We start from the raw sequence: 23,257 nt of genomic DNA, 5'->3' as shown, positions 1-23,257 counted from the left end.
TGATGTGAAAGTAAAAATAAGTGATAATTTCGTGAAATCGGAACTAGTTCTAAAGCCGATGATTGTTGCTAGCGCCGTTGGGTGGCAACCCTGCGGTGATCAGCTGAGCGGGAGCAACGCCAACGCGAATGATCGTTTTTGCAGACTCGGCGGTAAAATTAGGAAAAATTACGGTGAAAAAGGTGTCCAGGACAAGCGCACTTGGACAACAGCATGTCCGACGACGAGGAGATGGGCGTGCACCGCCTGGAGGGCACCAGTGGTCAAGAGATGCGCGGCGGCCTGGTAATTCGAAAACCCAAGGATGGTTCCAAGACGATGAGCTCCCCCAAAGTGCCACAAGTGTCCCTACTGGGGCTGGATAAGCTTGCGGCCAAGCGGCGCACCGAGAAGGAGCAGGCAGAACGCCTTATCTCGTTCCAGGATAACGAGTTTGACGACGCCGGTGGTGGCAACTCCACGCCTAACGCCGCTGCTGGAGGAGGCACAGGTGGTGGATCCAGAGAGTTCGCCTTCAAGAAACCGGACACCAAGAGCTTCGAAAAACTAAGAGGACAGCTGCGCGAGCACAAAGACGAAACGCCTTCGCACACGGGCGGTGTTTCGGAGAAAGCCCGTGAGCGCCTGCGGGAGCACATTCAACGGGACAAGCAGCGCGGGCGGAATACCAGCTCCTCCTCCTACGAGGGCAAAGAGAGCGACAGACGGCGGGACAGGGACCGGGACCGGGACCGAGATCGGGATAGACGCCGGCACAGAGACAGAGAACGCGACAGGGACCGAGACCGAGACCGTAATCGAGATCGCTCCGTCTCCGTCCGCAGTGTACACACACCGCGCGAACCGAGCACTCCGGGCGGCAGCAGCAGCAGCGGCGGCGTATCGAACAGCTCTTGGGATGACGACGATGGCGAGGTTAGCCAGCGCAAATCGGATTGGGATATGCCCACGCCACGACGACATGGCAACAGCTCCGGCGATTGGTCTGTGAGGAGCAACAGCAGTAGCAGTAGCCGGCGGCACCAGAGTCGACATGCAGATGACACGGCTCGGCCGACGCCAACCCATCGCTATAACAATTGGGCTCACGACCGGAAACGTACTGGAGCCACGCCCTGGGGCGAGGATGCAGAGTCACGTGACCTTTGGGAGGAGGAGCAACGGCGGCTGGATCGTGAATGGTACAACATTGACGAGGGCTATGATGATGAAAACAATCCATTTGCCGGCGCCAGCTCCGAGTATTTCCGCAAGCGTGAGGAGCAGCTGGAGCAGAAGCGAACCAAGCGGATAAGTGCCCAGCAGAGGCAAAACAATCGGGACAATGAGCTGTGGGAACGGAATCGCATGCTCACCTCTGGCGTTGTCACCTCGATCAGCGTTAATGATGACTTCGATGAGGAAGCGCTGGAGAGAGTGCACCTGCTGGTGCATCACATCATACCACCGTTTCTCGACGGCCGGATCGTGTTCACCAAGCAACCGGAGCCCGTGGTGCCCGTCAAGGATCCCACCTCCGACATGGCACTGTTGGCGCGCAAGGGCAGCGCCCTGGTTCGGACCTATCGGGAGCAAAAGGAGCGCCGGAAAGCGCAAAAGAAGCACTGGGAGCTGAGCGGCACCAAACTGGGCAACATTATGGGCGTCCAAAAGACGCAGGACGAGGAGGATGCAAAGTTCGATAAGAGCAACGATACGGCCGACTATCGCAAGGATCAGAAGTTTGCCGATCACATGCGTGACCAGGATACGGGTGGCAAGAGCGACTTTTCGCGCAAGAAATCGATTTCAGAACAGAGACGCTTTCTACCTGTGTTCGCCTCACGGCAGGAACTGCTCAATGTGATCCGTGAGAACTCGGTCATCATTATTGTGGGAGAGACAGGCAGCGGCAAGACCACTCAGCTAACCCAGTATCTGCACGAAGATGGCTACAGTCAGCGAGGAATGATCGGGTGCACGCAGCCACGTCGTGTGGCAGCTATGTCGGTGGCCAAGCGCGTCTCCGATGAGATGGACACGCAGCTGGGTAAGCCTCAATTTTCAAGACATCATTTCTTTGTAAATTGTTAACTTGTTTTCTGTTTTTACCAGGTGAGGATGTGGGCTATGCCATTCGATTTGAGGACTGCACCTCGGAACGCACAGTCATCAAGTATATGACGGATGGTATCCTGTTGAGGGAGAGTCTCCGGGACCCGGACTTGGACAGCTACTCCGCTATTATAATGGACGAGGCCCACGAGCGGTCTTTGTCCACGGATGTGCTCTTCGGATTGCTGCGTGAGGTGAGTTTGTTTGAAGATTTCTACTTTTTACCTCATGTTTCTCTGTGGGTTTATAATTTTTTTTGTCCTAGAATTAACAATTGCTTCTTTTAAAAAATTATTTAAATATTTTAAAATGTCATACAATGCTTGTCATTTAAAATGTTATAGAGTTTTTCTTTGAATTCATTTTTTTTTCACATTTTTACGTTTGAAAATCATTTAAATATAAGTTATCTCTTGTATGGCGTATATATGATATAGTAGTCCGATTTTCATTAAATTTCACACCAAATTCTACATTAATATATAAATATATATCAAATTTGATGAAAATCTGTTTTGAAAACTGGAAAAGTAATAATTTTGTTTTCCTAAAATCGCCCGATCGTTCCTATGGCAGCTTATATATATATGTATATATATAGTCCACCGATTTCCCATGCTCCGACTTATATGCTAGCAAAATTATTTAGAATAACTTCATAGTTTCACTGAAATAGCTTAAATTTGTTCTAAAACAAATTTCACACATGTGGCATATGATTCCCAACTAGTTCTAACATCCCCGGAACGAAGTGACTTCTTCCAGCCAAGTCTCAGATATGTGTTGTGTTACAAAAGTTGCAAGTCATTGTTTATTAGTGTTCAAAGTTGGTAACTGATCATAGATACTTACTGGTCATAGTTAATTACTGATCATAGTTACTTACTGGTCATAGATACTTACTGATCATAGTTAATTACTGTTCAGAGTTACTTATTGCTCATAGTTAATTACTGATCATAGTTATTTACTGATCATAGATTCTCAATGTTCATCGATACTTACTAATCATAGTTATCTATTGATCATAGTTACTTAATGTTCATTAATACTTGCTGGTCATAGATACTTACTGATCATAGTTAACTACTGTTGAAAGATACTTATTGATCGTCTACATTTAGTATTTCGATTTTCATAGAACTATTATTATTTCCATTATTTAAAACAAATTTTTCTTGATTTTTGCTTGTTAAACATTTAATATTTAATATCAATATAAAGAATTTTACAAACGTTTTACATATTCAAATTTCATTCACATTGTCCAAATGTATATATCTATATATATACAAATATATAGAGGCAGATACATATAAATATTTTATACATTTTACAAAAACTTAAACTTAAAAAATAAGTAATCAGTAAGAAAAACATTAAAGACGTAAGTCAGGGTATCTATGGATTGTTTATTTCAAATCCATCGCTGTTTTCCAATAATAAAATACCTTTAAAATGTGGTTTTTAAAGTTATGTACACGATAAACTAGCGATTGTTGCGAATTTACTTTAGCAACATGAGGGATTTCTAAAAAACACAATTTTTTTAAGGTAATCAAAAACTTTGGGAATGCAAACTCCTGGCTAAGTTTGCCAGAGATTGACACCGTATACAAATACCTTAAAATGTGATAATGCCCATTCTGATTACTTAAACTGCGATAATTTTATTACTGAAAAAGTTGTTACATTACCCAACTATTTAAATATTATTATCTCTTTGACTATCGTAATGGATCTGAATGCTTCATGAAATTTAAATTTTGTTTCAAACAGTTTGATGGTCATTCCTTCTAAATAATTTCAATACCGCAGAAAGTTTACGTTATTTTTTGATAAAAATAAAAATATATAGTATATTTATGTAGTTGTATAGCTTAAAAACTGCTGTAAATTGTTGTGTTTTTTCTGCTTTGTTTTGTAAATTGTTCTCACTGCATTTAAAAAAAAACTGCATCCGAGTCGTCGTCGTCCTGTGGTTCAGTTATCGCATATAGATAGTACATATTATATAGAGTTAATTACACAACGAAACATTTCGAATGTTTGATTGTTACTACAATGCTTAAGAATAGGCTTGCTACATAAGAGTTCTTAATTGATTTCGCCACTAAATATGCTTAAATAACAATAATAAAAAGAACAACTTAAAAATTGCTTTGCATGTGTGTTTGCTTTGCCACTCACAATGTATATAACTACATGTATATATTTTTATAATGTATATTATTCCATTAAAGGTCAACAAAAAATGATTTGACAAAAAAAAAAAAAAAGAAAACAAATATTTTATATAAGTCTTTTCGAATTTCTCACAGTGTGTGTGTGTGTGTGTGTGTCTCTCTTTCTCTCATTCTGTGTCATATATATATAATATATAGTATATATATGATACACAATTATAAATACAAAAGTATTTAATACATATATTGCAGCTTGAGTTGCAGCAGCTCTACAATCATGGGCGGGACTGTATATGAGTGTATGTCAGTGACTGTGTATTTGCAGGCCATAATTATCTTTAGCTTTGCTCTACTTTTTTGCTTCATTTAATATTTATTTAAATTTTTATTTAATACTGCCAAAACAAAAGTGTATATAAATAAGAATCTTTCGTTGGGTTTATAATTATTATGATTACTTTTTTTTGCATAGTATGTATGTATGTGTATATTTGGATGTTTTTTTGGGGGGTTTTCTTTTTTTGTTTTCCACACACACAACCCTTTTGGCTTCGTTCTTAATCCATAAATTATCTTATCAACTGAATTTACGCTTTTAATACTCTTCTGTGTAAAATCGGTCTGTGGCAGCAGCAGCAGCAGTACAGATTTTGTTTCAATAATCAAGTTTTCATGTAGTTATTATTATTATTATTATATGTATTCTTATTTTGCGTGTGCCAATTGCGTTCTTTTGGGTTTATTATTGCTATTGAGCACCAACAACATGCCCGCATTCATGCCAACGCTGCCCCACTTCACGCACTCCGACATCTGCAAGATAGATTCACCGTGTAAGACACATGGGTACGTCTCTTAAGGTTGCAATATTACAAAAAAGCGAAACGCTGGCCGGAATAAGTACAAGTACAACTAATAATAGTTATCATCTTAATTATCGCGAAGCAAAAAAATGTGAGAAATATGGAAATTTGGTATAGCAAAGTTGAAAATTCAACTGGAAAACCTCATAAAAGCGAGTAATTATTAGCTTTTGCTAGGGATGATCAATATCATATCAAACATTTTGATTTATCGAATTTTAAAAATCGAAAAATATCGATTTTAAGTTGTTTTAGTATTGATTTTATCGAAATGTATGAGAAATATGTTATTGAATTTATTTGTCTTGTTTACCGATTATATTGGTCCGATATACTAAACGGAATATCGATTTATCGCTCATATATATATATCGTAATGTGAAAATACCGATTTATATATCGACATTTGCTTTATAGTTCGATATATCAAAATTCTCAGTCATCCCTAGCTGGATCGAAGACAGACCTGTTTTACTTTTCCATTTCAGATATAACTTGAATTTTTCGATATCTTTTATGATTTGTATTAAAAAAAAATTAATTATATTGAATATGAAGTTTAAGAAAGATCAAATGAAATAGAAAACCCAATGATTTCTATTCCAAAAAATTACTGGAAATATGAAACAAGCCTGCCAACAGTCTATTCAAATATAACTGCAAAACTCTCATAAATATATATAATATATACAAAATGTAATGCATTCGGTACCATATAGAATAGATAATGACCTTAAGGAACTCACGAAATGTGATGAATATAAGGGGGTGCTGCAAGGAGGATGCATATTCGGTTAATTTTATGATGGAACTTCCATTTAGAGTTAACATCTACATACATACATTTCCTTATCCTTTTTTTATACAATTATGGAGTTTATCTTTTTTTTTTTAATGAGCAAAAAAGCCAGAACAAAGGAGAAAGCATGAATAATATTCAGTGGATTTGAATGATGGTTTTAAATAAAGCCATACAGAAATAATGGCAATGATTTCTTTTCTTTTAAAAACCTCTGAAACAAAATTTTGTGCATGCTTTTTGGTCTGAAAATTTGTTTTTGGTGTAGTGTGTGAGTGTGTTTTATGTTTTTACATCGTTTTTTTTTAGGATGCTGCAACTATAACAATCAATATATGTATGTTAATGGTTGGATTGGTGGTGCAGGAGCAGGAGCAGGTGGGAAAAGGTAGGAAAGGATAGGTGGATTGGCAATTATGTTGGTCTCCGAATCGGCGATATATCTCTATATATTTTTTTTGCTGGCTGTCTGGGCTCCACCGCCTATTAATTGATCAGGTGCAGTAGCACATGATTGGCACTCGTTGTTACCTGTCGCTTCCGCAGATCCTGCTGACGACTTCCGTATCGACACCAGTAAACGAAGTGCTTGTTGTTGTTCCACAAACTCTGTTTGGCCTTCCGAGCCACCGATACCTATGAATATGAATTTCAGAAATGCTTAAGCTTAATCATTCAACTTCAATATCGTGTCTAAACTTGAAAAGAGAAACTTTAAATATTATGTATTTAATATATTGATTATATATCATACCTGATTGCGTATATCCTTTTCGTTGTGGGGGACTTTCTCTTTATCAGCGAAATTATTAATACGCAATTCCCAGCCGTGGCTCCATATATCAGCAAGTGACATTTTAATTAATTTATATGTCCCATTCTCACGTATTTTCACAGAAAATATCTCAATAGTTTCGGGCTTGGGTTTATTGTCTGCAATTATAAATCGGTTTTCAATTATTTAACCTCTATTACATCAATTCAATTCAGGCATTTCAATGCCGGAAGCAAAAACTGCATGGACAGTTTGACCCCCATATGCATATAATATTCGCTTAATAATATTTCTCAATTGGTTTTGATTTTTCATTAAAGATCGTATGATTTCTACAAGCAAACTGCAATTAAAATCATTTTAGCGACAAAACATTCCGATATGAAATATAGATATTAAAAGCTACGAGAATCTAGAAAGAACTTTTAAAGGAAATTGGGTAGTAATTTTAGATTTAATTTGCCCTGAGTTTAAATTAAAAAAATTATAATTGGTTATGTGTCGTATATATTTCCATTAGAGGTACCTATTAATTATAGAAAATTATTCACCATTGTTATTATTAAATTGCAATCAATTGAGTGCCCTAATAAAGCCATTATAAAGTTGTATAAATACAAGTGACTCAAGCATTGTGCAAATTTAGAAGCAGAAAATGTTGATATATCGATAATACGTCGATTTTTGAGCAGAAATGTGATATATAAATCGATATTTAAACTGTAGGATGTATGCAAAAAGCCTAAGCTTTATTTAAACTGTAAATAAATAAACCGATATTTATATCCAAACAAAATTGTACTTAGAAAATCGTAATAAACCTAAGATACTCTACTTTCGATATGATATTGAAAGCGATAAATTGGTCGATATATTATATCTCCCTTATCCTCTCAATAAACATCCATATCTGTGATATTACCAGCACTTCATACATAATGTGTACATGGTTTATAGCCGTACTACATATGCCTTTCTGTAATGCCTCCTATTTATTGCGAGATAATCAATCACTATTGATAGTAAACGTCACCTTTCATCGGACGAGGAGGTAAAGGAGGGCAATGGGGGAAATTGTCCTACGTGACACGGGACCATTCTAGAAATCTGTTTCATAAGAACGCAGGCGCATTGCGCATTGCGATTTCTCCCCTGCCACGATGCGGGTTTGGGTGCGGATTGGTTGGGTGGTTACTCCGGGTAATCGGACAAGTGCTGGTAATTTACCATAGGGCAACAATCAGGGACTAACTGGTGACCAAGTGGCGTGGAAAGCGATTAACCGGAATGCCGGAATGCAGCGTTTTATCGATTGCCCAGACTTTCGTGCAATCCTCCTAAGTCGTGACCACACATACAGAATTATGATAATTTGTACCGATCTATTGGAAAACAAATTTTTACATTCTTCTACCTGCAAAGTTGCACAAAATGCGTCGTGTTTTAAATGTTTGTGTAAAGAAAATAACTCAAAATAAGGGTTTAGGGTAGAAGAGTCTCTTAAGATTAGCACATTTTAATTTGCTTAGTTTTTATGTAGAGATGGGTTTTAGTCTTTTAAGTAATTTCTTTCTGTGCTGAAAAGCTTCAACCATTTCCATTATCATAGATATTTACACACATACGCTAATTTCTACACATGAATCGGATTGATATCATAATAGCACCACATCACGGTACTCATTAATGGACTCAAAAGGTTTTTATCTTCTGGCCACATCAAGTATATGTGTCCCTGGATGCATATTTTTAAATATTTAGGTAATAAATCAATGTGGAAATGATATTTGATGGATAAATAAATTCCTAATTTCATTGTTTTTAATATATACTAGTTAATTAAAGTTAGCTTGCCCTATAAATTTGATAAAAGCTTAAGGAAGCCTCTCTGCGGTTCTATTTTCACGCCCGCTGCTGTGGTGCATATTCATACTCTCCCATTTAAGGTGGGTTTATTGGCCAGCATAGGTAAATGCAACAACTATGTGGGCGTGGTGAGTATGCAAAACATGCAACTGGCACACTCGATGAGAGTGTACATATGTATATGCAATGCACTGAAAACCCGGCAGAAAGCCAGCCGGGTCTTAAACTTGTCTCTTATTTACCTATCACCCAACCCACCCAACCAAGTTTTAGCTGTCTAACTGATGTATTATGTCGCCCTTAGTCCGTTTTCACTGTACCATGTCTTTGCATTGCGAGATTTCTCGATATTCCTATTTGTAAACGAAAGGGTTTCATGAAAGTTTTGCTTTCGATTAAGAGTAGGGAGTACTTCTATACCCTACTTTTATAACCTTGCAGGGTATTATATTTTATATAAAAAATACCTTCCCATTTTTTGTACAATTAAAAATCTATACTTCAGAAAATATGCTCCAAATTTTAGTTATTTATAGATTTTTCTCTCATTTAACCACTTGTTTAATTTCATAATTACACAAATGCAATTCTATGATGTCAGTGTGTTGACTGCATTCACTGTTCTACTCATCTTATATACAATTAAAGCAAAAATAATAGCAGCAAAAGATAATATTTTTTTTATCAGAAAAGTGAATAATTATTTAAAAAAAAAAATGGGATAAAATAATAATAACAAAAAATTGCAGTGTCAAAACTATAAGTTAAAGTTGAAGAATATAATTTACTATATACATATGTATATATTCGATATACAAAGTAGTTTCATTTTTGAGTAAAGCTATAATTAATGCTAATATTTTTACTGCTGCTCTATGTAAACAAATTTTAAGTGGAAGTTGGAAGCACAAATAAATTTTGAATGCATTGTGTGCACGATTTATGGAATTTTGTAGCTACTTTTTGGGGCGGCATTGTATCTGAATGGCTTTAGCAGGTTTTCGACTGCGCTGCCAGCAGAGCACTTGATAAGTTAGTTGATTGTGTCTGTTGTTGTTGTTGTTGTAGTTCTTGGTCTTGTTCTTGTTGGATTTTTTGATAAGATAAAAGCACTGCCCTTGTGTACACATATATTATATTTATATATATAATTTACACACACACACCCAGTTGGGTTGTTTGTTTATTGAATGACATTTTAGAATTCCACTCGTTTTGCCAAAAAGAGATTAGTTTAATTGCCCCTCTGACGTCTAGGAGTTGTGATTAATCATCAACTTTAAAGCTATTGGTGAAATTCTCCGGTGAATTTCCAGCATCTGGATCTCGAAAGTTACTTATTTGTTTAATAAGACCTCATTAATAGGGTTTTGAGAGCAAAGTATATGCGAAAGACTGTTGGAATGATAAGAATAAAACTCTAAAAATGAATGAAAACTAAAAAAAAAACTTAGTGCAAGAGCTTTTCCTCTAATCATAGATTGCCCTACATTTGCAGTTCTTTTTATATAGTAATTATAGCTATAACTAACACAGATAATAACTTTAAAGATTAAACAAGTCAATGGAGGACAAAAATTGAAACTAATTCATTAATAAGTTTGAAGTACTTATTAAGTATTTCACAATAAACTTGTTAAGAAAAATATATATAATAATAAGCAATTTAGGAAAGATCTTTATAAAGGAAATGGGTATTTACTTGAAAACCAACTAAAATGATGTATACCGAATGATTCTATAATTTCAACAATAATGTTGGGTCTTAAAGAATCGTAACGATTAAGCTTATAATTAACACAATGTTTAAGGACATTCATTAAAAAAATACATAGAGATCGTTAATAACAAAGTATATAAACTGAAAAATGCCTTAAGGCAAGACTCCTTAAATTCGAACCTTTCTAAAATTAATTTCTGGTGATATAAATACAACAGATCTCATGATATCCTATAGTAACTAGTCTAGATCGACTCGCCTGTTGATGTTAACAACATAAATCCAATAGAATTAATTTCTTGAGATATAAATCTAACAAAATACTATGATACCCCATAGTAACTTGTCTAAATCGATTCGACTGTTGATTCTATTTACATAAATCCACCAGAATTGCACAATTTTATGCAATCTTAAGATCTTTCCTATTATATTTCCCACTGCTTAACCTTCCCTCAATTCCCTAAAAATTTCCCTCATCTGGAGTGGGTTTTTGTACCTCCAAAACTTCTCCTGCAGCACTCACCTTTGGCCAATTTGCAGAGAACGATGCCATACCAGGAGGCCACTGGTGTCTCGTTCTCATCCTGCGTCTCAAGGAAGCTGCTTCCGTTGCGCGTTATGACCAGCAGCGGCGCTGGCGGATGTGGCGGGCAATCGAGCTCCAGGGTGTCCACGCCATCGACGGAGGAGGTGTCACCGTTGGCGGAGGCACCGCCGGCCATTGCAGCAGCTGCCGCTGCCGCTGCCGCCGCTTCGGCAGCAGAGCTGCTGCGTATTTCCACAATAAAACCGCATTCGACAACGGCGCAAAAGATGCGCTGCTCTGCCGGCTTGAACCACTTCGATTCGCGTAGCTTTTGTACGGCAACGCTGCTGCCGAATGTGGCGCCGACGACGCCGGGCTTTTGTGTATGCGGTGCCAATGGGTGCAGGCGATGGAGCTGCTGTTGCTGCAGCGGCGGCGGCCAATTGGAGGTGGGGGAGCTGGGCGCGGACTGCGAGTAGCCCCCGCTGCCGGCAGGTTGCGCCGCCGGTTGGCTGTGGTTGTTGTTGTGACCCTGCTGCAGTGGCCACCACTTGAGCGAGCTGACAAAGCTGTTGGAACGGTTCATCAGTCTGTGTGCGTTGGTTCGTGGTTCGTGGGTGTGTTTGTTGCTGCCTGATTGTGGGTATATAATGAAGGCGACCGCCCAACTTTCACTCGAGAGGGGGGAAAAAAAACGTAAAATAAATGGGAAATCGAAATGCACTTTTCCGCGCGTTTTTTTTTTTTTCTTCTTTTTCTTCGAGTCCTTTCCTCTCACTTCCCACCACTCGCTCGCTCTGTGTGTGTTTATTATTTACTCAACTCTCGATACAACTGAACGCAACTCTTTGCCACGGTTTCGTTCCAGTTTTAGTTTATATCACTGTTTTTGTTTCGATGTAAGAATACGAGTTATTGCCCTGGCTTTTTCGTATTATATTCGCTGCTTTGCTGTTTTCGTGTTATTCGCTCGTCTCTTTATGCCCATTTGCTGCGAGCGTGCAGCTTTTATATGGCCATATAACGAGAGGGGCAAAGAGAGCGAGAGAGCGCGCGAGAGGCAATGTGTTTATGCGGAGTCTAATGCAAGCTATTAATTCATGTAAACATAGATTTCATGTGGCAATAACTAGGGAAAATTAAATTAAACTGAATTTAGGTTCAGAGATAACTTTTTATTTTTAATTTTATTTATTCCCATAAACTCTGCTTACTTGTTATTATCAATCATATCACGTTTAAAGAAATTCGCCATATGCAACGCATGAACTTTTAAAAAGAGAGCAAAGCACATCGAAAGAGTACTGGCTTTGAAGCAATTCTTATAAAAACGTCTCTCTCTCTCTCTCTGTCTGCTCTCTTTTGAGCTGGTGAGTTTGGTAATGGTGGGTTTGGCATTCCGTTATGCTGTGTTGCTGTTGTTGTTGTTGCACTATCCCCCACCTCCTCGTCCCCATTGCAGTCAAAAGTTTGGAAGACAGAAAAGGAAACCCCACCAAAACCGTGTAAACGCATTATGTTGGTAGCTTATGTGTATTTATTTATACAAGTTCAGTAGAATGCCAAGCTATGCATACATTATAATATATTATTAATAAATTTAAATGTAAATTTGTAAAAAAAATAACTATGATTTAGGTAACTTTACAGACAAACTACCAATTTATAAAAAACTAGAAAGATCTATGGAGCTTTAAAGTGAATATTTGTTTATTTAAATTTTAAAACTGGTTTTACAACTCGTAAACATTTTGAAAAAGCTATTCTTAGTAACATTTGTATATATTTATAATATATCGTTTTCATTTACATTAACAAAATGATTTGTAATTTTAATATATTAGAATTATTTAAATATGCAATTAAATAAATTAGGTTTCTTCACACTTCCCAAGTTGATTTAAATAATATGTGAATCTCTTGAAAGGCAATGCTTAAATTTTATGAAATTTAACACTTGGAATCAAGTTACTCAATATATATATGAGTATATATATGCCGGTAAAAAGTAACACATAACCCCATGCAAATTGATTGATGTGTGTGGGAGTATATTGGTTAATGGTTTGTTGTTTTCGATTCGTTTGGGGTTATTAGCAGATCCCGAGTCGCCGGTTGGCTGTCATGTGATTACCCCCCATGTGCCTCTACATGTTGTGAAGCATTTTTTTTTTATTATTATTATTTGATCGAATTTTATTATTTGCATTTCTGCATTTCGGTTTAATACCATACAATTTACATATACCTTTATTATTTCTCGATATCAGGCATTGAGTCGCATAGTGTTTTCTCTTAATTCTCTCGAATGTTGTGATAAAATTAGCTTTAAGGTGACTGATAAAAGAAACTGTGCGAAATGATTGATACAAAGATTCAGAATTTCAGACCACCTAAAAATAAATTCGTGTGCCTTTGCAAAATGGAAACGCACCGCTTTTATTTATATTTAAGGCAGCAAATATTTGATCTTATTTATTGTGGCAAATATTTAATGCTAAGAAAGCTCTTCTAAAAAATGTAGGTCAAGCTCTACCCTAGCAAAAGGTAAAGATGGACTACAGAATACCCTATGTTCTTAAGCTTATGGTACTTCCATTTTAACCCCCACTGTGTTTTGAAGGCGAGGCACAGTCGTCGACAATTGACTAGGTTTTCTGCTAATTAGACGCTTAGAACATCTCGCCGAAAGCCAACAAATAACAACAATACAATGTAAAGCTCTTTTTCTCCACCTTTACCTCCTCTCCTCGTTCTTATTGCCTTTTCGCAACGTTTTCCGCCGACATCCAAGGTTAGAAACTATAAATAAATATGGATAAAAATCAACAACAACAACAACAACATCAACAATAACAACAACAAAAGCCAAGCCAATCAACAACAAAAACACAACAACTAGTTGCAAAAAAAATCTATTTTTAGCTGACAGAGCAGCGAATCGGAATCGGCGACTGTAAATAGAGTAAATGAAAAACTAGATACTAAAAATAAAACGTTTATTAGTGTGTGTATTTGTGTGTTGATGCTTTAAAGTCGAACTTAAAGTGATCTTCTATTTACCATTACCCTTTTTAGAGGTGTTTTTATAAGCAAGTTTGTACATTCAAGAGTATATCATTGATCAGTATCAACAGGAGAATTGATCTAGACTTGTTCGGTTGAAGTTCACAGTACAATTTATATAAATTAATGAATTAATGATTTTAAATTAATCAATTAAATTTGTTGTAAATTTTTGAATATAAATTATATTTTACTGCATACTTTTCGACATATATTCAATTGCTTTCGTATCTATTGTCCAGAGTCACCGACCATAGAATACCCTGTCCTAGAATCAATGCTAATTTGAGTTTTTGTGAGCTTATTTTACATTTAAATTATTATAAAATCAATTAAACAAATATTTAAAATTCATTTATCTTAAAAATGTTCCTGTTTTTAATTCTTAAAAATGATTTTCTCTCAAAAGTGAGACTGTTCGTATTTAAAATACAATAATTTTCAAAAAACGTAATCGTAATCGGAATTACCGGTGGTAATGTCGATGTCTGAGGTTCTGAATGAAGTGCAAAGTCTGGATATTACCAGATATCAAAACAGTTGCCTTCGCTAGGTAAATGCGTAGAGCAAAGCCTTTAAGTTCGAGACGAAAATAAACGAGTTCCGTTGCCACAGGTGCCGGGCACTGCGATACCATTAACCCATCGGTACTCGGCATGCAAATATAATTTCGAACTCGTACTCGTACGTACTACTTACATATGTATACGAATATCAAGAAAGATACTGAATAAGCAAGTGGATTCCCAGCTAGATGGATAGGATTCCATTTGTCACCGCTCTAAGTGCAAAAACTTATCGGAGTGACATTTTTATTTATTTTCTACTCCCCCCCCCCACTTTCATTAATAATGTATGCAACCCGAATCGTTCAATTGCACTTGAATAAAGGTATGGTAAAAAAAAAACACTGCTGGGCCACTGTTTTGTTGTTCCCTGTTTAGTAAACATTCAAAATAAGTAAACAACAACTAAATACTCTCTTTCAGTCATACAAATTAATCAATTGCTTGGCCCTTTTTCTTATATTTTGTATTGTTTTTGCTTTTGTAACTTGATATCAAGGTATTTTAAGGTTTCGCTGAAGTTAACATCGAACCTCTTTCGCGGCCTCTGCCAGCAGCTGACGCGACGTCGCTGCCAGCATTCTTTCGGTATCTATTTTTAGAAAATTTCTATAGTCATGCAAAACGAGACACGAGCACAATCAAAAAAAAATATATGCGTATCAACAACAACAAAATAAAATAAAACCCATAAACATATGCTAAAATTTGTTTCCCCTTCTTTTGTGGTGACCTACAGTGACGTGCGAAGTTAATGTAAATAAAACGCAGTTAACAATTTTAAAACCTTGAAAATAATTAATTAAGGTAAAATTAATTAAAATTACCAAGTAAATTAAATTAATATTTACTCCGTTTCTTCACTCACTCTTAAGACCCTGTTATCTATCTGACGGAAAAAGGAAAATTCTAGAAAAATCCAAAATGTGAAACTTTAAGAGTATGCCAACTTCAACTAGCCAAAGTTAAATTCCTTTCAATTTATTTGTTGGAGTCCTTGGATCGTTGTTAAAAACATAGTACTACGGTTTTATTACAACAAAGGGGTTTTGGGGTTTTCTTAAGCGGGACTTTTCATATGGCGGAAGTTTTTGCCAAACAGCTGTTTGAGCCTAAATCGAATTTAAAAACAAAACAAGCACGAGGAAAGAGGAGGTTATTTTGGTTTGTTGGCCGGTCCGGGCGGCTCTCTTTCCCTGTTTTTTTTTGTCCTATCGCCTCTCTTAAGTTGCCTCTCTGTGGCATGTCTCTCTTCGCTCTCTATCTCTCTGTGTGATGCTCTCTCTCTCCGCTTGTCTCGTGTACACACCTTCGGTTGAAGAAACGTTGATTTGTCTTATTTGTTGCTTTAATTTTCTGCACATAACTCGTTTGCAGCAAAAAAAAAAATATATATACATATATAAATAAGCGAAGAGAGCCAGTTCGTGGCTGTTGTTTTGATATTTATTCAATAAAATGTGCTGAATGTGTGTTTTGCATATTCTCCTTTTGTTTTTCATTCCACCGCTTGTTTTTTTTGTTCTTGCTTTTGCGAATTTTTTGCTTGTTGTGTTTACATCTTGCGCTTCGCCTCAGTTAAAGTCTGTATGTATGTATGAATGTATTTGTTGTGCTCGTATTTATGTAGATACATTGTATGTATGTAGTTTTTGCCAAAAAGAAATAAATTTCTACTACGTCACACGTCTTGCACACCTGTGATTTGTTTATGCCCGACGGCCACACCTCCAAAAGGGAAGCCCAAAGCGTAGTAAGCAATATTTGATACTTTGAACTTATTTGTATTTTTTTGCCTATGTCTCGCTATCCCTGCCGCCCCCTGGCGGAAATGTGCACTCACAGAGGACATTTTTTCGCCATCTTTAATTCGCCCTTTCACATACATACGCAGACATGTATGTATGTATGTGTGTACATGTACAGAGAAATTCACGAAAAATGAACGAAAAAAAAGCCTTTTAGAGTTCATTTTTAGTTCAATTATGATTGGGGATTTATGTACATATTATTTGTTGTTAAATATAATTTATTTTAAAAATAAATACAGTACATATATTTGGTTTTTTGATAACATAAATTCAACTGTATGTAATCGCACGTTGCACACATTTTTAAAAGTCTCGACGGAACCTGTTTGAGGTTCATCACACTCGCATAATTCAGCCGCCGGAATGGAAATCCTGTACCGCCCCCACAAATGACCAACCACCCCCCACCCACCCACCGAAACCTGCCTCCCCGAGTGTTTCGGACTCACCTCCAGCGACCTCGAGAGAATTTTGCATTCCCCGCCTCAATGCAAACGCTCTTTAAATCACATCTGCCGCATTTTTAATTCCTCACAGTGGCGGTCAAAATAATGCACAATCTGGGATAAAAAAAAGTACAATTAGAAACATTTTAATTTGATTTTTTTAAACAAATATTTGCATTCTTATTAATATTTTTATGTGGCAATTTTTTCAACAAAATCAAAATTTAAAAACCGCATAACTAAGCCAAAAAAGCATTAATTTTAATTCCGAAAACGGTCCTATGTAAGTTTTTATTAGATTTATAAATCTGCATACTCAATTTAAAATATAAATAAATTAAATTTTTTATCAAAATTTTAAAAATTTTAATGATGTTACCCCTTATAAAATTTTAAAAAAATTTGAAATTTTTTTTTTCTTACCGGAGATGTTTAGATCCACTCGGCTGTTGATGCTGATCAAGAATATATATGATTTATAGGGTCGGAAATGACTTCTTCATAGGGTTACAAGCTTCTGACTAACATTATAATACCCTGGAAGGGTATAAAAAGGGAATATTATTTAATATTATAAATTACATGAAAATTATATAAGCTCATTGTTTTCGGTGCTATTAATTTGAGAGCAATTGTACCAAAAATATATATATTAGTCTATTGGCGCCAGGAAAAGCATGTGACGTCTGCCTGCATCTAGACAAGGTTTTTCAAATATTTTTTTTGGGGGCTAATCCCACACAAACACAATAATTTTTATTAAGTTTGTAAAAATATGCATATCTTGTAATTTTGAATCTAAAAATCCAAACTAAAAAGTTTATATTAGAACGTTATATCAGATAGATGTGGCTAAATCGAATTGTCTGATGATGATTTTCTCTTTTCTACTCTTCTGTGGAAAGTACAGTCCCTTTAAATTGCATTCATGAATTTATTTATGCATTTATTTATACAATTGGATTGTTGACATCTTGAAACTTTTTTGGCAACGTGCCGATGAAAAATAAAATTATTTAGTTTAAATGTCCTGCTCAATATCACATGCATATGTTGGCCAATAAATAAAATAAATGTTTGCAAAATCGCTGCTTTTGTTGGTTGTTGGTTATTTATTATTGTTGATTAAATGGTCATTTAAGGGCATTATCATCCGCTCTCGCAAGCTTCCTGTTTCTATAATAAGATCATGTGCAAGCGTGTCATATATATATAGATATGGTTTGACCTTGACTGATTGATTGCCCTGTGCAGTTCTTTGGCCAGAAAGTGCACTCTCGATTGTTTAGCATTACCGCAAAATTCGAGTGGCCTTATCGGGATCTAAAATTGTCCTATCCCATAACTCTAGCTACGGCGCCATAGCTGATATTGTTTTACGACTTCAATCGAATCAATTGGTTTACAATATAATACAATCGGACGCAGATATAGAATAGAGCTCGTGATCTCGTTAGTTATGACTATGACTGACTGGCATTTTTAATACGGACTATTCTTAGAGTACCTTGCACCTATGTAATAGGTAGAATCATGATCAGAGGATCATTACTATATATCAGGATATATCTGTTGATAAATAATAAACTTTTATATGCGTCTAATATGGGTTCTTTTCTATATAAATATGTTTTATTTAGTAAGTAAAAGATTAGTGAAGTAGATATAGGTTCTAAAACTATAGTCAATCGTTTTAATTAAAACCTTAACTTTGAACGATATCAAACGATCTATCAAAAATTATTATGGAAGTTCTTTATATAATATATATGAATATATATTTATTTAATTAATACATACTAAAATTATAAATCCTTTAGATTTAGAGTGGATTTCGTAGAGAATTCTGTAGCACTAGATTCCAAAAAGGAGACATCATTTATTATAGACCCTATAATGATGATGTATTGATAAGAAGAGTCCTTAAAATTTGTATGATAATTTCTATAGTAATAAATAAGATTTAGGAATTAAAGATATTCTTGTTGTAAAAAATAGTTTTTCAATTTGTTTTCCCAGAATATAATATTAAATATTGTTCTTCCATTATCCAAGCTTATCTTGAGTTTGACATTACCTTAAAAAAGCAGTTAAACCCCGAAACATTAAATTCATATAAAAAATCATTGCTCCTTATTTATATTTAATATTTTTTTTTTAAATTTATAAATTAGAAAACCATTTTTTTAAGGAAGAATCCGCTCTGTATGCCCACAAAGTACTGTTTATATTTCATATTAAAAGGAACTAAAAAGAATGCAAATAAATGATCCGAGACGCATTTTATTATTAAGGACATTCTGTCCCCATTCAGGACTTGTGGTTTTATGGCATCCCCCCATCCCCAGTTTCCCCTTTCCCTTTTCTTCGCTTTCAACGGCACTTTGCCTGCGTGTGTGTTTGCACGTCCGCCACAACTCTCTTTCAGTCTCTCTTAATTTGTCTCTTCCCGTTCCGGGCAGGTGTAGTGTGGTGAGTTTCTAGAGGCCGGGGCGGGCTAAATAAAAGAGCGTGACGAGCACTAGGAGAGCGTTAAACTTATCAGTCCCATTGTATGGGAAAGATTTAAAGATACATCTTTCGAATCCCCCAATGCAGAGGTTCCAGCAGTCGCAAATGCCTTGACCTGACCCACTGGCGCTCCGGTCAGCATTTATTGACCCCACATCATGCTTTTTGACCCCAAAAGAGAATCCTTTCGGCCTGTAATCAGAATCATTTTGCCAAAAACTTGTAAACTTGTTTATTGTTTACAAAAAAATAATTCTTAAAAATTCACAGCTTAGATTTTCTTTATACAAAAAAATGTTTAAAAAAAATATATTCAGGTAAATTTGTTTACAATTTTAAAACATATGTTAAAATAGGTTAGAAACCCAACTAAATCAAGCTTTAAACCCAAGACAAGATAAGGAATAAGATGCGTAACGCGCATACATATGTACATAGTTTGGTCATTAATTAATTAATTAATTAATTAATTAATTACTTTAATTTTCTTTTAATACTCTTTTCACTAATATACACTAATTCTTACAGATTGTGGCCCGTCGACATGACCTGAAGCTGATCGTGACCTCTGCCACCATGGACTCGACCAAGTTTGCCACATTCTTTGGCAATGTTCCCACCTTTACCATACCAGGACGCACCTTTCCCGTGGACGTGATGTTCAGCAAGAACACCTGCGAGGATTACGTCGAGTCGGCGGTGAAGCAAGCGCTTCAGGTGCACCTGACACCCAACGAGGGTGACATGCTCATCTTTATGCCCGGCCAGGAGGACATCGAGGTGACGTGCGAGGTTCTGGAAGAGCGGCTTGCGGAGATTGAGAATGCCCCAGAGCTAAGCATTCTGCCGATTTACTCGCAACTTCCATCGGATCTGCAGGCCAAGATCTTTCAAAAGTCCGGCGATGGTGTACGCAAGTGTGTGGTGGCCACCAATATTGCGGAAACATCGCTCACAGTCGATGGCATTATCTATGTGATTGATTCCGGCTACTGCAAGCTGAAGGTCTACAATCCCCGCATCGGTATGGACGCCCTGCAGATCTATCCCATCTCGCAGGCCAATGCCAATCAACGAAGCGGTCGTGCTGGACGCACGGGTCCCGGCCAGGCCTTCCGGCTTTACACACAGCGCCAGTACAAGGACGAACTGTTGGCCCTTACAGTGCCGGAGATTCAGCGTACCAATCTGGCCAATACGGTGTTGCTGCTGAAATCCTTGGGTGTTGTAGATTTGCTGCAGTTCCACTTTATGGATCCCCCACCGCAGGATAATATCCTGAATTCCCTTTATCAACTGTGGATCCTTGGCGCCTTGGATCATACGGGAGCTCTCACAACGCTTGGTCGTCAAATGGCAGAGTTCCCGCTGGATCCACCTCAGTGCCAGATGCTAATTGTCGCCTGCCGTATGCATTGCAGCGCCGAAGTTTTAATTATAGGTGAGTTACATTCTAGGATATAAATACCTTGATCCTGCCATTGATTGTATTCCTTTAATTCCCTTAGTTTCCATGTTGTCCGTGCCCTCGATCTTTTACCGGCCAAAGGGACGCGAGGAGGAAGCGGATGGCGTGCGCGAGAAGTTCCAAGTGCCGGAATCCGATCACTTAACCTACCTCAATGTGTACCAGCAGTGGCGTCAAAATAAGTAAGTATTCTAACCTAATCCTTGCCCGAAAATAATTAATTAATTCTCATCTCCATCTATGGTATATAGCTATAGCTCTTCCTGGTGCAATGAGCACTTTATCCACATCAAGGCAATGCGCAAGGTTCGTGAGGTACGGCAGCAGCTAAAGGACATCATGACCCAGCAGAACATACCCGTCAAGAGCTGCGGCACCGACTGGGACGTTGTACGGAAGTGTATATGCTCGGCCTACTTCTATCAGGCGGCGCGACTCAAGGGCATTGGTGAGTATGTGAATCTGAGGACGGGCATGCCCTGCCATTTGCATCCCACATCCGCCTTGTATGGCTTGGGCACAACACCGGAATATGTGGTCTACCACGAGCTAATCATGACCGCCAAGGAGTATATGCAGTGCGCCACGGCTGTCGATGGCTATTGGCTGGCCGAGCTGGGCCCCATGTTCTTCTCCGTCAAGGAGTCCGGACGCAGTGGCCGGGAGAAGAAGAAACAGGCGGCTGAGCATCTCAAGGAAATGGAGGAACAAATGCTGCAGGCGCAACATGAAATGGAGGAGCGTAAACAGCAGGTGGCACAGCGGGAGGAGCAGCTGGCCGCCAAGCAGGAGATTGCCACACCGGGCAATGCCACGCCACGTCGCACACCGGCCAGAATTGGCCTATGAGAACATGATCAAATGATTCCTTTCGATATATATATATTTTCATATAAATTCAACATTATTTTTTTGTTTGTGTTTAGTAAAGCCTAATAAAGAGTAATTGTAAAGTGCAAACGAAGCTTAGGAGAAGAAGTGCTGTACGATGATGTGTAACTCCCATGCTGACCATTAGAATGCACTGGTTGTCCTGCAGCCGGTGGGTCTCACTGCAACCGCATTCACCCCACTGGCACACCATGGCAACGGGTTGATTGTCCTGCTCCATATGCTTCATTCGACAGTCACCATTGTGGCGACAGTAGGCTCCAAAGGCCACGATTGGCTCACAACTGATTCGATCTTTGTGGCTGATAATATTCTCATCGATGTCGCTCTCCTTGGACACAACATTGGCTACCCTTTGGGGGTAGTGTGTGGGACGACATGTGCAACGATGATCCAGGCACTGGGCCGAGCTCCCTAGGTTCACCTGGCATGGTGCATTATGATCGCAGCTACTGCCAAAAGCAAAGGCCAAGCCCGATATACACTTGGTCAAGTTTCGGTTGTGAACGTAATTCTCTGCGCAGGCGCACTTCTTCAACTTGGGCAAACATAAGGAGGCACCGCAGGTGCCACAATCGGTATTCAGCAGACAGTTTGATTCTAAGGAAATTAATTTTAATAAATTTTCACATGCATTTATTGTAGGAACTTACGTAGCACCGCCAGGCAACGTCCCTCGTGGAGCTCAAAGTCGGACCGACAGACGCAACGGCCTTCCAGGCACGTGCTGAACTTGTCCGCCAGCTGGCATTGCCGCGGTAATTCACATTCTCCACCATGACGGACCGCCTCGGGAAGGCAGCGCCTGCGATCAGCGCTGGGCACATAGCCCGTGTGGCAGATGCACTGATCCCGCCTGACATCGCACTCTGCATTTGGCTGCGGGCAGGGACAGGGACCGCCAATAATGTTCGTCAGCTTCTCCTCGTGCGGGCGGCAGGCCATCCGTTCGTTTGAGTCACGTGCCGTGCAGATGCAGGCCATGTCCACGCAGTGGCCCCGCTCGAACTGCGCGCACTGAGCGTCCGTGATGCAAGATAGTTCCAGCAACTCCTCGGCTCGACTAGGTGCCGCAAAGGCCAGTAGCGGCAGCAGCAACCAATTCATAAGATTCAAATGCATTTTTATTATTTTTCTGCCAGTCGATTCACGGTTGCAGTCGTTCGGATCAACCGTTACTTTCGGACAACTCAAAAGCTCCGCTTAAAAAACTATCGATCGGCCGGGGCTGATCCTAAAGGTTATCGATATTTTACTATGTTCCCCAAAATAGCAGCACCGATAGCGAATAGAAAAAAAAAAAAACTAGCTGGATAAGCATTTTTTTATTAACCAAATCCGACGCTTCCTTTTTTAATAAACGAAATGCAATAAATCAATTAAAATAAACGAAAGTCATCAAAATCAAAAACAATAAATTCACAAAGATGATGAAAAAAAAGGAAGAAACAGGGGATGAGAACACTTATGTCATTTGCTTTAGAACGCTATAAAGAAACATGACATAGAAAACACTAAAGTGTTCAAATCAGATAATTTTTTAACCATATTAAAAGTCATCAAAATCGTTACAAAATAAATTAAATTAAAAACAAGAAAAACCCAAAGATGATGGATTCAAAACCAAAATCTGTTTTTATATCGGATAATTATCTTACAGATCAAA

At 37.9% G+C, this 23,257-nt stretch overlaps 3 protein-coding genes across 4 annotated transcripts; 1 reads left to right on the top strand and 2 right to left on the bottom strand.

The window, feature by feature from the left end:
* Positions 1-63: 63 nt before the first annotated feature.
* On the top strand, positions 64-21,660 carry Prp16 (ATP-dependent RNA helicase l(1)G0007). Of its 2 annotated transcripts, XM_020948337.2 has the most exons (5): positions 64-2,029; positions 2,095-2,288; positions 19,761-20,673; positions 20,741-20,882; positions 20,952-21,660. In XM_020948337.2, exons 1-5 carry the CDS (start codon positions 214-216, stop codon positions 21,547-21,549), a joined length of 3,663 nt encoding a protein of 1,220 aa, XP_020803996.2. In that variant the 5' UTR covers positions 64-213; the 3' UTR covers positions 21,550-21,660. The 2 variants fall into 2 exon arrangements, with proteins under 2 accessions (XP_020803996.2, XP_086695248.1); XM_086839122.1 differs by lacking the exons at positions 64-2,029; positions 2,095-2,288 and adding an exon at positions 15,670-16,217.
* l(1)G0469 (lethal (1) G0469 NlpC/P60 domain-containing protein) lies at positions 3,267-13,370 on the bottom strand. The gene is made up of 4 exons (XM_020948339.2): positions 10,830-13,370; positions 6,697-6,875; positions 6,474-6,578; positions 3,267-5,093 (listed from the first exon to the last, which is right to left on the bottom strand). The coding sequence occupies exons 1-4, from the start codon at positions 11,416-11,418 to the stop codon at positions 4,986-4,988; spliced, it is 981 nt and encodes a 326-aa protein (XP_020803998.2). The 5' UTR covers positions 11,419-13,370; the 3' UTR covers positions 3,267-4,985.
* On the bottom strand, positions 20,964-22,871 carry LOC110180644 (uncharacterized). The gene is made up of 2 exons (XM_020948338.2): positions 22,245-22,871; positions 20,964-22,191 (listed from the first exon to the last, which is right to left on the bottom strand). The coding sequence occupies exons 1-2, from the start codon at positions 22,711-22,713 to the stop codon at positions 21,623-21,625; spliced, it is 1,038 nt and encodes a 345-aa protein (XP_020803997.2). The 5' UTR covers positions 22,714-22,871; the 3' UTR covers positions 20,964-21,622.
* Positions 22,872-23,257: the final 386 nt, after the last annotated feature.

Source organism: Drosophila serrata, unplaced genomic scaffold (genome assembly GCF_035046125.1).
Source record: "Drosophila serrata isolate PLE 108 unplaced genomic scaffold, ASM3504612v1 contig_362, whole genome shotgun sequence".
NCBI lineage: Eukaryota > Metazoa > Arthropoda > Insecta > Diptera > Drosophilidae > Drosophila > Drosophila serrata.
This window is presented reverse-complemented; position numbering and strand designations above follow the sequence as displayed.

Excerpts from the sequence above, each read along its gene's own strand:
- Prp16 (XM_020948337.2), top strand. The coding sequence starts at position 214 with ATGTCCGACGACGAGGAGATGGGCGTGCACCGCCTGGAGGGCACCAGT. Across the intron at positions 20,674-20,740 it reads CGCCGAAGTTTTAATTATAG|TTTCCATGTTGTCCGTGCCC; the intron begins GTGAGTTACATT and ends TAATTCCCTTAG. Across the intron at positions 20,883-20,951 it reads CAGCAGTGGCGTCAAAATAA|CTATAGCTCTTCCTGGTGCA; the intron begins GTAAGTATTCTA and ends TATGGTATATAG.
- LOC110180644 (XM_020948338.2), bottom strand. The coding sequence starts at position 22,713 with ATGCATTTGAATCTTATGAATTGGTTGCTGCTGCCGCTACTGGCCTTT. Across the intron at positions 22,192-22,244 it reads ACGTTGCCTGGCGGTGCTAC|AATCAAACTGTCTGCTGAAT; the intron begins GTAAGTTCCTAC and ends TAATTTCCTTAG.